Below are 17,623 nucleotides of genomic sequence, written 5' to 3' on the forward strand. Positions count from 1 at the left end.
TGGAGAGCCTGTCCAGAGAGAGCTGGTCCGAAGTGTGTTGAGAGCTCTCCTCAAAACTGACACAGATGTGCAAATACACAGAAATACACAGTGGTGGAAGATCCTTAAGTGAACATACTAATACCATACAGCAGAAATACTCCATTACAAGTAAAAGTCCTGCACCCATGTGCCCTCAGTGTTTACATGTTACATTATTGGTTATTATTAGGGATACATGAGCATGTACGCAGCATTTTAATGTTATAGCAGGCTGACGCAGAGAAAATATTAGGTATTTAATGAACTGCTGGGTAGTTTAATCTTTAAAGCAGTTTGCGAACAATTGGGGACACGTCCAGTTTGAGCAGCACAGTACCAAAGACAAATGTTTTATAATAACATGTTTGGCCATAATGCTTGACTTTTTCCATCTGTTCTTGTGTATCGCTGGGATGTGAACGAGCCGTATGGTTGGAAGACTCTTGTGTGCGGATGCTAGCTAAAGTAGACAAGACTCATTATTGGCTCCTTGGCTGTGTGGCAGCTGTGGGCACTGCCAGGGGTGGAGGACGGACAGATGAAGGATGACTGCACCGCTGTGGGGGCCCGATGCAGGGAGAGCGAGAGAGTGTGTTTTCTGCAGTTGTCAGTGAGTTTCTGCACGTGTCTATGCTGTAGTAAAGATGGCACACTGATTCCTCCCAGGCAGTCTCACTGGCTGCTCAGGCAGCCTAAGATGTCTGTCAGACGGTATTAATTAAACGACAGCAACATGCTCGTCTTCCTCACATGCTCGGACTCATCAGCTCAATATAAATTACAAATATTCACCAGAGGAGACAGATGTCGGCTCCAACAACCTCTCTGCGCTGCTCCTTTCTTTATTTCTGTTCCCGTCTTTTGTTCTCTCCTTTATGGCAACCATCCACATGCTCTCTTACAAAGTACCATGGCTCATTTAACAGAGTACACATTGTGGAGGAGCTCCTCTCTGTGCTGTGGTCTATGTGAGGATGTGAAGACAGTTATTGTATGAACTCCAGTACAGAGGGCACAGAGAGGACAGTTCCTACATTTACACATGAAGATCAGTGCACTCATCACAATGTCGTCATGATGATAAAAGCCTGGAGCTGTGGAGGATGAAAGATCTGCGTATTTACCAGGCAGGGAGGGCCTAAGAAATGAAGCTGTCTGGTTGCATCATGGAACTTGTCCAGCGCTGGCACTAGAAAAAAGAAGCGAAAGTTTTCACATTGCTTTTCATTGTCTCTAAATACAACAGGCTCACTTCTCTCTTTGTAGGACATTTTGATTTTGCTGAAAAAGTTTTTGTTTGTTACTTCATATGATTGGAAACAAGCGGAGAAGATGAATCTACAAAAGATGACCGCCTGTCTGTCCCATGTTGCTCCTGTGTAGCTCATGGTTTTTTAGAGCCGTACCTTTACTGTAGACACAGTTTCCGCCATCGTCCTGGGACGCAAAAGCAATAATTTCCAGGTCTTAACTTATTCAATGTGGTTAGCACAGCTTCATGTAATTGCTGCTTGGTGTAAATATACTTTTTTCCACTGCAACAGATTTCCCATGGTTAAACTCTTGTTAGCTACTGTGGTTCAGGCTTTGCTGAGGGCAGCGTCAGAGCAGGAAGTGTCTATCACTGCCTGTAGCCATCAGCACGACCCATGGGAGTGTCTCTAGGTCCGTGATGAGGTGTGTTTCTATTACTGTCTGTTCACACTGGAAAAAATGTGTAATTTTAGTCACATGTAAGGACAGTGGGGTGAAAGCAGAGCTCATTTGGTGGTGATTTTGGGCACCATGTGCAGAGTGGCATAAAGAGTTAAGGAGGGACTGTAACAATAGACATATTAAGAAGCTGTGAGGTTGTGGAAACATGTCGCCATGTTTGACTGGCCAGATTGTTCACACTGCGGCAATCAAAGACATGTGACACTTTGCTATGCAAACTAATGTCTAGTTAATGGCCTCTGATGTTCACCTGACAAATAAGAATATTCACAGAGGTATTTCAGCTTTGGGAAGCTTTGGGAAGAGCCACCCAAGGGCGATCCGTCGTTTGTGTGAGAGACACTTTGAGGTGTGTGTGTGTGTGTGTGTGTGTGTGTGTGTGTGTGTGTGTGTGTACATATTTGTGTGTTTATTTGTGTGGCTACGCCCTCAGGCACCACTCAGCAGCTGAGTAAGCTGTCACACTGTTTATAGTGTTTCCAGCTATAACAGCACACACACACACACACACACACTCCAAAGGCGGTGCTGTTTAACTGTCATCACCTGCTGTCATTTTGGTGGTGGAGCACTGCAGCTAATAGACTGCTGCTCGAGGAGAGCTGCAGTCAGGATGCGTGCGATAGCAGGGTGGAGGGTCATCTGGAGCTGCCTTTAGTGGGATGATACAAGGTCAGCACGAGGGCAGAGCGCCATGTTACTTCACATGCACTTAAACCATCATGATGGGAGCATTTTAAATCTGACAATGTGACAATTATCACCTGAATCTGCAGCTCCCCTCGGCTTTACAGAGCTTTACAGCGGGTTTCAACTCATTATTTAGCTGTTTTGTCAGAGACTTTACCATTGTAATTCATTCTCACTGCTCTGTAATGACTCCTCCTCTGCATGCTGGCTATTAGGTCATCTCTTTGTAGTTCAACTCCAGTATAAGGTATGTGGGACAAAATTGAACTGAAGCTAGAAAAAGACTCCAGCAGTCTAATGGCAGCAAAATTAAGTTAGCATCCATCCATCCATCCATCCATCCATCCATCCATCCATCCATCCATCCATCCATCCATCCATCCATCCAAGTCATGAAGTCAATATTATGAATATAGTGCCACCATGTTTAAAATGAGCTCACCCTATGTAAAACCACAAGTTCCTCAGGAGGATGTTGTGGTTTTAGTTTTGAGATGTTTTTGCCCTGATGTGCCCCCCCGGCAGTTGTACTGTTTACACCTCTGATCACTTACAAAGTCCACAAACAAGTATGTGAGCAATGCTGCTTACATATGCATACGTGTTGGAAGGAATACTATGATCCTTACAGTGACCTGCAGTTTTACTCATCTCCCAATCCTTCTAAGGACATTTTAAAAACGTGCACCACAGTCCATGTCCAGGCTGTGACCAGAAGCCAGTAATGAAGCAGTGATCTGCATGACTGTAATCAATTAGTCACAATCCACTGCGTCTACCCCCAGGGAGAAACTCAGCTGGACAAAACTACCGCACTCCTCTCGTCTGCAACAACAACCATCAAAATCATTACAAGCTCTGTGTGACTTATCTCCGTCCTTCCATCCTTAATATTTGTTTTTTCCTCTCTCCCTGCCTTGTTTTGCCATTATCAATCAGAGTGATGAGGGGCATACTAAAACTGATGTCCACCCTCCTCCCACCAAACTGCAGTGTCCCTGCTCTACAGCTCTGTAGCTGATTGGGGCCCCTCGATCCTTTTTATCCTCCTCTGCATAGATAAGGAAATGCGATGTGACTGGACTGATAAGGAGGAATTGATTCCTTTATTCTGCAGAGTTTAGAAAAGGGAGAGAGGCCGAGAAATCAGATCCCTCTCCAGAGAACTCTCTCACTGTGTGTGTGTGTGTGTGTGTGTGTGTGTGCGTGTGTGTGTGTGTGTGTGTGTGTGTTTGGCTGGGACAAATATGCTGTTCTCCTGTAAGGTTAAGACATTAAAACAATAGCAGTACTAAAGAGAAGAGCAAGGTATTTACACTGAAAAGACACAACAGTGGACAACTTGTTGGTTGGTGAAAACTCAGATTTAGAAGATTAAATATTAGATTTGTTTTTTCTGGAACAAAACGCATGTTGAAGACGAGTCTTCAAAGCACCAGCGACACACGCGTTTCTGCATCGGTTGACCTCGATCAAGACCACACGCTGAAACATATCTGTGTTGCAACGATGTTGATGTTCTGATTATCAATATTAATTATGAAAAGGTCAAGTTTCAAATTGAGCTTATTTTACTGTCTTTAGACAGATGAGCACTCAAAAACAGCAATTAGTAGATTTGCTGTCGCGTTAGTTGTGGCCAAGATGTTGTCAGATCCCAATATGATCCACTTTGTTCCACTCTGACAACAACTTAACTTTAATCTGTACTCTGTAGACACACAGTCACTTTTCTTCCTTTGCATAGTTTATTTACCTATTTGGAAATTAAACAACACTCGAAGGATTTGAGAATTAGCTGTTGTGTTCATCTAAATGCTGTTTTGATAGGAGAAAATGGTGTCTGAGGGATGCCAAGAATATTGGTGGCTCCTTCTAAGTCACAGTGAAACAGCAGTAATTTGACAAACATCAGACTGAACCAGAATATACAGACGGGGTTTAGTTATGAGGAATTTGATTGGATACATTTACATAACCAACCCCGCCTTCAAGACAAGCCATCAAACATAGTTATAGATTTTATTGCATGAGAAAAGTTACAATAAAAACACTCATGGCGGATAATCAATAACTAACACAAAGACACAGGATCAGATCTCAGAAAATGTTTTCTTTTTTTTTTTTCATGTTTCATTTCACCACGGCTCACACTCAGCGATATGTTTCAGATGAGGAGAGTAACTCTGGTAAAGATGCTTTGATGGAAAGACACCAGAGAAAGTTATTACACATACACCTGCATACGACCACCTGCATGTTGTCCAGAACAGATCAGGCCTGTGATCTCACTGTGTTAGGACAGAACACAGAAATCTAAAATGTTAGTAGCTCAAACATCAACAAATATCTGAAAACCTTTTCTAGTTCCATCTTGTCAAAAATATCAGTAGCAGTAGTATCAACGTAGTCACATGTACAGATTGTGACTCGAGCACTGGATTATGGTTGGGCAAGCATCTGCTGTTCTTTACTGTCTTCGCAGTAAGGAGCATTTACTGAGATAGGCCACTATTACTGGAGAACTAATAATAAAGATTCTCCTTGCAGCAACTTTACAGCCAATTACTTAGTGCTCTCTGCTTCTCATTCTCTCACTGGATGTGGTAGCAGCTCTGCAGATCTTACAGAAAGGAATCAAATGCTCCATGACCTCCATGTTTGCTTTTGTTTCTGAACAAAGTCTCTCACAAAGCATAGAGAATAGATTCAAAATAATACTGTAGATAAGACTGATGGCCGTTTTCGATACTGTAAGAAAAAGAAGAATGATGTGAAAGTTTAGAGAGACAAAAAAGAGAAAGCTGCCGTGTTGCTGAGCCTCAGCAGGTGAAAAAGTGCAGAGAGTTGTGGCTGAAGTCGTGACAGTCGGCTGCACTTGACTGACTTTGCTTCACACCTCACGGCGCTCCTTCTGCCCTTCAGACCTTCAGATGGACGACAGGGAGACACACCGACACCGAGAGGGAGGCGCAGAGACACAGACAGAGAGAGAGATGCATCCCTCCACACACATCCCGACCTGTGAAATTATGCTGTGTTAAGATAATAATATGTCTTTGATGCAAGAAAATTGATATGTTAAAAGTAATTAACAGGTTTATTTGGACTTTCAAAGGGATGAAGAAGTGATAAATATGTTGTAAAATAGTTCAATCAGTAGCTTGTGCTCACTGTGTCCAGATAAAAGTATAATCAAGTCCACTCAACTCAACATCAGACAATCAAATTTACTAAAATCGTATTTGGCATTAATGACACAGCATATAAACACAGTGTCACAGTAAGGGAACCAAAACTTTAGCAGTTTATCAGTTGTCTCACAGCCTTTAGAAAGTCCAGGTTAGCAGGTGTTCGGTCTTTATAAACTCTTGCTGGAAGATCTAAATGTCTGATCTGAATCTCACCACCTCCAAAACTTGGCCAATAGATATAAAAACAAAGATCCCACAGACATCCTTCAGGAGGTTTCAGGGGATCTTCCAATAATTGTAGTTTCACCAGTTTATGAATCTTATTATCAGTCCACATACAGCGGTCAGTGTCAACCACCAAACTACAAACATGTTCCTCTAGACTCCGACAGTCTTTACTGCCATAAAACACTTTATTTTACAGGTCTGCCATTTTCTAGTAATTTCCTATGAAGGTTCCTGGGGGAAAAATGATGTCATTAACAGGGACACGAAGTAAATATTTATGAGTTATTTCTTAGTTAGACAGTTAGTTTTGTTGTGTTCAGCTCACCTGCTGAGTGGTGCAAGCAATTAATTAGAATTAATGAATTGAAAGTTTTCTCTAGAATTAGTACTAAATACAAAAAAGTTCTTCTTAGGAAACTTTAAGGATAGTACAGCCTGTAACATGAAGTATTACTGTAAAAGCCAGGTGGTGTCCTCAGATAGAAATACATTCAAGTTTGTCACTTTCTTTATAATCCTGTACTTTCGCCCTTACTGACTTAGTCCTGTGTTTTAGTCCTTACTGACAATCTCCAGGGACTCAAGTAGTTACTATTGTGTCGTCCATCAAGCTGTTCCCGTCACCAAGGCCCCACTTCATCAGATTATTCAGCCCCAGATTAATTTGACAGAGTGCTCATGGGTAATTTAGTTGTTGCCTGGTAGACACTTCATTAACAACCGTATATCAGCTTTCCCCTCCACGGAGATACTTTAATTTGGCAACTGAAGGGAAAACAGAAAGATTAGAAGGACGACTAAGACTTCTCTGTTACCTAAGATCTTAAAGTCCTGTTTTTGTCATTATTTATTACACGGCTTTGTTAAATACTCGATTCTGATTGGTCAATACACAGTTTGTTATTTCTGTGGAGCTGATCGTTGCCAAGCATAACAGACTGGAACGGATTTTTAAATCAATAAAATCATTCTTCAGTCAGTATTTTGCGTTAATTGTTAATTTCTCAAGGACGAAGACGTGTAGTAATTTACAGCAAGCCGGTCACCATTACAAAACGAACCCCTTCAGGATGATTCAGGACTGATACACGAGTCCTGCATCACCCTGTCAGACACATTATCCCTTACTTAAATAACATACGTATGAGTGTCATGTGTAACTGGAGGCGCTGATAGCAAATGTCCTTGGAAATGTTGAGTGGAACATCAAGGGTCTATGACACCTCCATTAGAGCTGAACGTGACCTCTGACCTCGTGGTGAGGGAAGGGAGCCAGATTTCTCATACAGGAAAGACACACCTGCATGAACACACACTTTGTATTTACGTATGTGTGTGTGTCTGTGTGTGTTTTACAGAGCGGCAGAACCACGCCAGAGAGCTGGTGAGGGAGGCCGACCTGTCGCAATGGGACGTTCTAGTCATCATGTCTGGAGATGGACTTCTGTTTGAGGTAAACAGAGACGCAGGTTCACGTCAAAGCACCCACGCTGGGTGACTCTACGTTAGTGTCGGACACTAAAACGTCAACATTACACACTTCTGCTATCACTGTAAACCAACGTCTGAGTTTAAGATGAAGATTATCAATAGTAAAAGGTTTCCAAATGGGATGAATTTAAATGTCTCTCAAGCATGTTTTGTCTTCACTAAGTTTTGTTTTTTTATTGCTGCTCTTGACATTAGTTTGAAATTGGGACACACATATTACACAGTTTTCTGACATTTGATTAATTCTGACAACAGATTAATTAATCAAATAAATTACTGGCATATGTATCTGTAATGAAAATAGTCGTCAGGTACGGCTGTACATATAAAGATAATGGGTAAATACATTTAGTATTTGTTAATGCCACAATATCTGTGACAGTAATATTAACATACTTTATTTGATGAGCTCAATTAAAAGAAAAGGTTTTGTATAAAAAACACAAAGGTTAAACGCTGGCAGTGGTAAGAGAACCTGTTAAAACTATGATTTAGACCAGTAAATATCCAATAAAAAGAGAGTGAACAAAGCCATCTTACTGGACTCATTTCAGTCGATAAGTTGGATATGCAGTGCTGTGTGCTGTGCGATATGCGATGTCTTCACTTTCCTCTCCGTCCCCCCGATCAGAGTTGTGCTTTCTGTATCTGTCAGGTGATAAATGGTCTGCTGGAGAGACCAGACTGGGAGGAGGCCATCCGGACCCCGCTGGGTATCCTTCCTGGTGGATCGGGAAACGCCTTGGCTGCATCCATACATCACTACTCTGGGTGAGCCGCATGCACAATCCTAAATGGAGCCAATCTTCAGCGCTGTGTGTTGATCTGCCCGACGCCATGTTGGTGTAGTACAGAACACAGTTTACATTATTATTGTCTGTTTTATTTATGTTAAATACGTATCTCTGTTCATATTTGCACACACACATCATCTTTCGGTGTGAGTAGGTGACAATCAGCAACTGTTTAAACAATTAAATAATCATTAAAGTGATTTTTTGCCAAACATTTGCTGCTTACAGTCTCCTAAATTTGAGGATTATTTTTATGATACATGATCTTCATACATCATTTATTAATCACATATTAATTATATATTACACACATGTTTGGGCTTTGAACTGTTGGTTGAGTAAATCAAGGCAATTAAAGATGTTATTGAATCATTGCTGCAATGACTAGTCCCACAATTTTAGAGCTGCATAGAAACCAGTGTAACCAGTTAGGTCACATAGTTTTAGGCCATCATCATTCCAGGCGCAGCACTGTGAGTTTCAGTTGCGTGCACACTGCAGATAAATACAGTTTAAATCAGATTATGCAATCAGTAGTTTGAGCCAAACAGTGTGATTGGCCAAAGCCTGTGAAAACATCAGCTTATCCCCCGTCAGGCAGAGCTACCTGTGCCTCATGAAGGACTGGACCAGAAGTGGACCAGAGGCAGGAAACTAATGCAGCCGTCAGTATCAGGAGCTCTGTCCGTGTTTATTCTGTAGAAGGGACAGTGGAAGCTTTGCAGGCAAGGACATGCTGTGTGTAACGACCATAATCCCCTTGAGTCTGGTGTACTTCAGTGGAGCCGGTAGCACTGATGGCTCACAGGATCTTAGCTGTATGTCGATGTAATAACATGTAATTCTTTCTGTCGTGTAAAATGTTGTGGACAGACAAAACCAGTGAGTGAATGAATTGAATGATTTCATTGGTTCCCTTTGTGTAACTGAGCCTCAGGCACACATGGTGCTTTTCAGAGTAAAATGCACTCATCTCATCTATTCATTATTAATGATTTGATCATTTGAGTGATTGTTTGGAGTTCAACCAGAGCAAAGAGGAGAGAGGAGAAGTTGAAGGACAGAAAGTGAGGAGGAAAGAACCGATGCACGGACCAACAATATCAGCGACAACAGCAACTGAGCTCTGACTCATTCGGTGCTCCTTATGTGAGAGACACTCATAGGTTTCCTCTATATTGATCTGTAAACAGACATTTCAGGCACTCATGAGTCATCATCATTTTGCGTCATCAAAGTAAATTCAATTGTCAAAGTGGAAAACTATTACAGGCAGTTTTCTAAAGGGGTCTGGATTGCACAGTATGACTTTAATCACAAATCATCTCATTTTAGAAAACATTATGTATATTAAAACAAAATTTGCTAATTAACCTGATATTTGCTGCCGGAGAGAATATTTTAACATTTTTACACCACAGAAATACGACAGAGAGTGAAAAGTGTTCTAACCAACCCCGGCCTCCCCTATAGTCACCATGGCAGAGAAGATAATGGAAACAGGGATTTACTCGGATGATAACGTATCGATTATGAAATGAATCTCCACTTTGATACTCTGGTTCAAAATGAAACTTTTCTATGGATGTCCATTTTTAAGTTGCAGACAGACAGAGTGACTGACATCTATCATTAGGGTCATTTAGCAGTTTTGTACATTAATGTCTGTACAAAATCTAATCTGTCCAATAGTTGTGTCTGGACCCAAATGGTCCAAACCGATTGATCAATCCACTAGTAGACCGACAGACCAACAGACAAACACTGTTACCTTTAGCATGGCTAAAGAAAAGAAAAATAATTTTTTTAAAAAGAGGATTTAAAGCTTAACTGTTTCATAATATTCCAGTGTTTTTCCTTGTATTTCAGCAGTGACTCCCCTGATAGCTCCGCTTCGTCTGTGGTGCAGAAAGTGCTGAGAACTTCTGTGTCAGCACTGAATCATTATCATCTGACTGCACACCGGTCGTCTCTCGTCCCATAGTCGAGTGTAGGTGTTTGCTGTAGTTTCATGAAGACACTTGAACTGCTCACTGATCTTTTTTATTGAGGTTTTCAACAAGTTCCCAGGGTTGGCAGACATAATCCACATCAGTACAAAATATGTACACCATTATAGGATCGTAGAGAGAAAAAAAACTGAAATAAATGTGGGACGCCCCTACCCACACCATGCACACACACACACACACACACACCTCCACCATCTCTATTTCCGTGAAGTCAGGTCTTATTGTCACAGTGTGTCTTTTGGAAGTATGTCAGAAAGGGTCTCCTTACAGAGTTTCTCCTCTGTAGAGACCTTCCCCATTGTGAGGCAGGACGTTATATCTCCAAGCCGCTCACTGGTGCAGGCGGGGCAGCGTCCTTCTTTCTAGTCTGAAGTCACCTGATGTCACCAGGGGAAATTTAGAAACCTCATAAAGTGCTTTGAGGCACTTCCTCTTAAAGCTGCTCTGCTGTTGTGTAGGTCACACTAAGCTTTATCTTGCCCTTTTAATATTTTAGTCATTTTGTAATCTGTCATCTTGTATCTCAGTGTATTTTATTCTATTTCTTTCTTTCTTTTTTATTTGACTATGCTTGATGTCCAGCAACCGGTGTTTAAGCCTTTGTGCTGCAGTTTTTGATTTTTGGATGAAAGCATGAAGCCGTCACAATAAAATGAAATTAAATAAAACACCTTACACTGATGGTTCAGTCTTCAGCAAAGAGCCACGTTCATTCATCACCCTGGCTGCCTCTGCCAATCAGCTTCTCATCAAACAATGGTCCTCCAGCCACAGCGGCAGCAACAATGACAGGAAGGGACCAGACTCTGCATTGTTTACTCTCCTCTCACACTCCCGGGGCATCCAGAAAACATCTCTCTCTCTCTCTCTTTCTCTTTCTGGTTGCTGCAGGCTGTCCTGCAGTGGCCCTGGCCAGAGTGTATCTGGTATTATTCAGAGCTGAATGTAGGGTTCACAGAGGCTACGTGGATCAAACGAGGGACAGCTAGAATGTATCAGGTATTATCCAATGCAGTGAACAGGTTCGCTGAGCGAGGGTTTAATGTGTTTCTCCACACAAACATCATCACTGATGATTTCTGCAGTGACAGGTGTGACACTTTGATGTGAGCGAGAGTCTCCCTCCCCTGGTGGTTTACAGATACTGCATAAACAGCTTGAAGCACAGCGTCAGGATGTGGAAATATGAGGCGCTCATTTAAACTCACTCTCCAGTTTGTCAGGTACAACTGTGTGGTCGTGTTGGAGGGCGTCGTTTGTGGTGCTGTTGAACTGTATTGCCTCGCACAGTGTCTATGAGTCTGGGTAGTTGTGAGAGGATTAATAAGGTAACAAAAAAGACAAATCTATATTAATGTGTAATTGGAGAAGTTAAGAGAAACAACTCCTCGTGGCGCTCATAGACATCTTATTTATGTTATTGATAAGAGGCCAAAAAGGTCTGAAACCACCCGGTTAATATTTAACACCGTGCTGTATTTTATAAGCTGATTATACGCTTATCCAGACTGAAATATCTCTCATTTGTTAATCTCCTGACTTTTTCTCCAGCGCCACTATGAGGACGACATTTGTGAAATGTCTCTGCAACTATTTGATGGATCGCTACGAAGATATTGTGTTTCCGTCAGGAAGATGGCAAACATTTTACCACCTTAACATCAGCAACAGAGCACCACTGTGGCCTCTCAGGCTGGTTCATGTAAATCTTGATCTTGATCAGTGTTTCCTTCTGGAGTATAATAGGACAGAAGCATGAAGTGGCATCAAATGGAGAAGTAAAGCTCATGTTGATCAACATCCTACAGTGTTTAGATAAATGTTCTCAGTCTCTTTCCACCGCTGATGTTCGGATGCAGCAGGCCAGTTGGAAATCTTGTTATTTTTTGAGCTTTTCACCAAACAACGATCAGAAATGAACAGAGCCGTGGAAATGTAGATGAGACGGTTTGGATAGTCAGACTGATGAATACATTCAGGATGATGAATATGGAGATATCTGCAGGGCCACCGCCAGGGAACTCCACTGAGACGTCCAGTCCTCACTGTAATTGGTTGTGGGTGGTAACAGCAGGCAAATCTGTGTGTGTGTGTGTGTGTGTGTGTGTGTAGGGGGTGTTATTATGACCTTCCACCTCTGTCTCCATCCTCCCAGATGGGGTTGTCTTTGTTGTCTGACTGGCCTGTCATGTCTGAAGGCCCGTAAGCTGATTCTATCCCACCTCCAAGATTTGTCCCTGAGCCCCCCCCCACTGTCTCCCCCACCCTCACCCCACTCCCCTCATAGCTCCATGGGCCTCCACCCTCTTCATCTACCTCCTCTCTCTCCTCCTCCTCAGTTCACAGTTAGCCCAGTATTGTATAACACTCCTCTTATACCTCATTCCCCAAAACACACACGGGCCTCGACCCACTTCCTAACCCAAAAATATTAAGTGCACCTTCCCTGTTTTTATTTTGGAGCCTGCATTTTATTTTTGAACCTAGACTCTTAACTGTGTCTCCTTCTAGAGGGCTGCTGCAGGGCTTTAAATGCTTTGTGAGAATTTACTGCTTTTCTGTTTTATACCATTGGAAATTGCATATCTTTTGGTTTTGGGTTGTTGATTGATGGGCATTTTCATTAAGTGACAGATTAATCGATAGTGAAAGTAATGATGAGCTGAAGCCCCAGAGTGGTGTCTATGCCCACCAAACAGGCACAACCCCTGACCGTTTAATCACAGCTGCTACAGCTGCCTTTAAGACAAGACTCCCCACTTCTAAGTCTGGATGCTGTAAACACAACCTGTCACACATTCAAGTGCATTTGGTCGGAAATATTGTCTAAGAGCCTCCTGAAGTGGAAGTGGTTCTGAGGAGGCTGTTGGTTTGTTTTAGAAATCAAGCTTCACGTCAGACCTCTTATGACGAGCGGCTGCTGTTGATCTTGTTTTTTTCTGAACTGTTGAAATGTCAAGAATGAAACCTGTTTGATATCTCAGTTTGGGAAATATAAAAATGTTTCAACCTTTTTTCTTTCTTTTTTCATGCCAAACTGCTTAAACATCGGTGTTAGATACTGAACTTTTTCTGAATAATAAATAGTCCAAAGTTCTAAAAGTTGTCTTATACAGATGTCGAAATATTACGATGTGAGGCAAGAATCAATAAACCAGTCTGACCAGTGCTCAGTATCAGCTTTTAATGCCTGACACTCTTTGATCTGCACTAGTTAGTATTGAGGTTTGATTCTCAGCCCTGTTTATTAATGAATGAACTGCTTGTTTCATTCTTAACAGCCATTGTTTGATGGGCTCTGTGCTCTCCGGCTCTCTCACTCACTCATCTTAATAACCTTCCTTTCATTTAGCCTTGATTTGACAAAGCAGTCTCTCGAGATGCGTTATTCCTCGAAGAAGAGAGACCTGGCAAAGCATGTTTCGACTGTCTGATATGAAGGCGATTCGGATGCCTTTGAAATTCATATCAGCTCACCTTCACTCGGGTATCAGTGTGAGATGATCTCTGTGGTTGGGTGTCAGGTGAAGTCCAGCTCTGCCTGTTGTGACCCTCATCTCTCCTCCTTCGTCCCTCCAGAGCCTCGCAGGTGTCCAGTGAGGAGCTCCTGGTCAGCTGCGGTTTCCTGCTCTGCAAAGGACTCGTGTCCCGCATGGACCTGGTCTCCATCCATCTCTCCTCCAGCCCTCGTCTCTTCTCTTTCCTCTCACTGGCCTGGGGCTTCGTAGCGGACGTCGACGTAGAGAGCGAGAAGTACCGTCACGTCGGGGCTGCCCGGTTCACCGTCGGCACGCTGGTGAGGCTGGCTTCTCTCCGCGTCTACAAGGGTAGACTGGCTTATCTGCCCGCCACAGAGGACTACAACACCCAAGAGGGTTTGAGAAATAACATGACGCTACACTGCAACAATCAGGCTTCCTCCCTCGGTCTTGCCTCTTCGCTGTGTCGACCGTCCAGAGACTCTCCCTGCGAGAACACCTTCCACAACTCCTGTCACTCCAACAACTCCCTCAAAGTGAGGAGGACGGAGAGCACGCCTTCCCGAAGCGCCACCAAATCCCTCAGCGGCCCTCATGACTCCCTGCTGCTGCCTCTGGACCAGCCGCTGCCCTGCGACTGGGTGGTGGTGCCGGAGGAAGACTTTGTCCTCATGCTGGCCATGTACCAGTCCCACCTGGCCGAGGACCTGCTGGCAGCACCAGGCGCCACACTGGACGATGGCGTCATCCACCTTTTCTACGTTAGAGCGGGGATATCACGCACCGCGCTGCTCAAGCTGTTCCTGGCCATGGAGAAGGGTGCACATCTGGCCACTAACTGTCAACATCTGGTGTACGCCAAGGTGCGGGCGCTCAGGCTGGAGCCATGTTCACCCAAAGGGATAATAACCGTAGATGGAGAGGTGGTGGAATACGGGCCGCTGCAGGCAGAGGTACACAGAGGCCTGGCGAGGTTAATCACCGGATGAACTGAAGCACCACTTTTAAACTCTGCTATTAAAGAGACCAGAATGCAATGGGTGTGAGACTCATTCACTGTTATGTGCAGTGTTAGCTTCTCGACGGTACACAGAAACCCCCTCCATCACCACATTTAGCCTCCAGTATCGCACGTTGAGACGATTTCTTCTCTGTGCTGAAGCTGAAACATCAACCTGAATTACAGCATCTTATGCAACAGCCAAGGGTTGGATTAATGGCTTCACGGCTCCTCTGCAGTGCGTTGGAGATTCTGTGTGTGTTTGTGTGTGTGTGTGTGTGTGTGTGTGAGCGTGATGATGTAAATATGAGGTAGCAGGGATGTCATGGTGGCGCTGGCTTAACAGAGACGATCTGGCTTTGTGACTGTTTACTGAACACAGAGAGCCTAAGTTTCTTATTTCTATTCCATTCTGGGACGATGGTGCTGAGTGATGTGACTCAGCCTCCAGTTTGTGCTCTTGTACGAGTGAAACGAATCCCAAGAAAGCACATAGCCTGGATCATGACTGTTATTATTATATTATTACATTATCTCATATCGGAGCTGCTTTCTGATCAGAGGCTCTAAGAGTTTGAGGTCCCCGACTCTGAGGGGCTGATAGGTTGCCTTAACGAGTCCGTCCTGGTTTCCTAAACCAACCGTGTTACCTTACTTTCACATGAGAACAGGTTCTCGTCCTGTTCTCATGTCATTGATTTTTCATGATCAGATTTAAAGAGACTGATGATGTTTGTTATTTATCATGTTTGTTAGAGCTCGAGGACACATGAGTGTGTTTGGTGAGAAACACTGAATGTAAACATAACTTTTGTTTGTTTACAGGAAGACCCCACATGACCCCTTTAAAACGTGTCAACACAGTTAAAGGGGCAGTTCACCCAAATTACAAAAAAAAAAGTTCTCTCTAGCACCTTCATTCATTCACAATAATTTCCTCATTTATGCAGTTTTTCTCTGTTTTGCCACTTGAAGTTTCAACAAACGTGTGGATGTTTCCATCTAAAAAGATTTCTTCAACAGTTGAAATTAATTTCAAGTTTTAAATATCTGTCTCTGAGATTTTTGCCTCCACACAAATCAGTGGAGGTAAATGGAGTTTTGTTTGTTGTGCTCAGAAATTTAGACCAATACCACATATACTTATACCAATACTTCAAGCCTCATAATATAATCATCACGACTTAACTTTTTAATAAAAAAAAGTTAAGTCGTGAAAAAAACAAGACAATGAACATTAATGTCTGAAAACTAAATATGAATCGTACTGATCTCTGGTCAGTAACACACAAGCTGAACTACGGCTTTAACTTTAACTAACCTAAAATATTTAGAAAACTGAAAGCCTCGTTATAAACATGTAGATTGAGGGCATCTTTCACGATGAACTCTGGGTAATTTTATGGTGCATTCGTGGTACCTGACGCACCGTTACTTCAGGTTGGTTTGATTGTGCAGCATTAGCATTTTTCTTAATCGCAGCTTTTGTTTGAAAATTGCGTTGAGTCACCTTGTGATATTGGTTTGAATTCGGTTATTCGTTCAGTCACAACAGGAAATAGTTAGAGTGAAAACTGAGGTCTGTCGATGAGTTTATCACACAACAATGACCATGTTCTTGGTACCGAGGCAGTTTGTCAGAGATGGACATTAAAACCTGCTCAAATAAGATCTGCAGGTCTACACACCACAAAAGGTAAAACAGAAAATACTGTGGGTTTGTTTTTTTTTTGTAATTTGGGTGAAATCCACCTGTTCACTGCAGCTTCCATCATCATGAGGTCCATTTTAACATTTTGGTGCTGATTCATCTCAATCACGTGGAAAAGTGAATCAGCTGCAGGTTTACTGGCAGACTGGACAGGAAGTGGTGCCGTGGAAACGTGTTCAGGGGCCCCTGCTCGGTCCTGCAGCTCTGGTCTCCACGGCTCCTTCCTCCATCCCAACATACCACTCTTCTTCTTCTTCTTCTTTTTCTTCTGCCCTCATCCATTCTTCCGGTTTCTCAAATACTGCACTGCTCTGTAGATGAGTCCCAGGCCTGTGTGTATCTGGCTGCTGCTGCTTTTCATACACACACACACACACACACACACACACACACACACACACACACACACACATGCAGTCTGTCCATATGAGAGAGCTACAGTATTGATGACCATCACCCAGGTGTCCTTACATTGAGCTTTAAGTAACACAGAGGACATTATGACTGACGCTGGCACCTACATGGGACGTCAAGCTGGATTTTTAAATTAGTTTTTAATTGTTTTATTTGTTATTTAATTTATTTCATTCGTTTGACAAAAATCTGATGTGGACACAAAGTGAAAAAACAGTCCTGCCTTAAACAAGCGGGTTTGGGGGGGTGAAGCTGATTAAAACAGCACATTGGTGAGTGCAGGGAGTACGTGGAGAGGGCAGGGAGGAGGGGGAGGAGGAAAAGGGGGAGATATTGACTTGTTAAATGCTGCATGAGAGGGGGGGGGGGTGTTGTGTTCCTGACAGGGCGCCCTTATTCTTCTTCCTCATCACAAGAAATCATTTGGGAGCATTAGCAAACTGTCCGGACGCTGAGAGAAGGAGGGGAGGTTCAGTTGTGAAAACACACACAGTAACTGTAAAAACAGGAAATAAAGAGGAAGACGGGCGCCGAAGGCCACAGTTACATCTGAGCGCCGCTTGTCATTGAAGACATGAAAAGCAAGAGGAACAGTTGGATTTAGTAGCCTTGAATTGCCCACAGGGCCTCAGTAAAAATGCAAAGATTTTCACGTTTTGTGTTTCATGATTGTGTCATGTCTACGTTTGTCTCTGTAAAGAACAAATTTACGAAAGACCAAAATGTATGTCCTCCACAAAGATTTTCTTTTATACATGTTTTTGCACAATGTCAGTTTGTTGCCAACTCTGTTTTGAAGCCTTTGTGTGACGTGGAGGTCGATCTCTTGTCATTTCGTTTTCTTTTAGTTTAGATTATGTTCACTCATGAAGG

The 17,623-nt window shown here is 42.9% G+C and overlaps 1 protein-coding gene across 1 annotated transcript in view; it reads left to right on the forward strand.

The window, feature by feature from the left end:
- LOC139225605 (sphingosine kinase 1-like) overlaps positions 1 to 14,868 on the forward strand; it is a 31,673-nt gene extending 16,805 nt beyond the window's left edge. Inside the window, exons 3-5 of the mRNA XM_070856391.1 lie at positions 7,208 to 7,302; positions 7,996 to 8,111; positions 13,726 to 14,868. Of these exons, the coding sequence (XP_070712492.1) occupies positions 7,208 to 7,302; positions 7,996 to 8,111; positions 13,726 to 14,614 (1,100 nt within the window). The 3' untranslated portion in view covers positions 14,615 to 14,868. The remainder of the gene's footprint in view (positions 1 to 7,207; positions 7,303 to 7,995; positions 8,112 to 13,725) is intronic.
- The last annotated feature ends 2,755 nt before the right edge of the window (positions 14,869 to 17,623 follow it).

Source organism: Pempheris klunzingeri, chromosome 3 (genome assembly GCF_042242105.1).
Source record: "Pempheris klunzingeri isolate RE-2024b chromosome 3, fPemKlu1.hap1, whole genome shotgun sequence".
NCBI lineage: Eukaryota > Metazoa > Chordata > Actinopteri > Acropomatiformes > Pempheridae > Pempheris > Pempheris klunzingeri.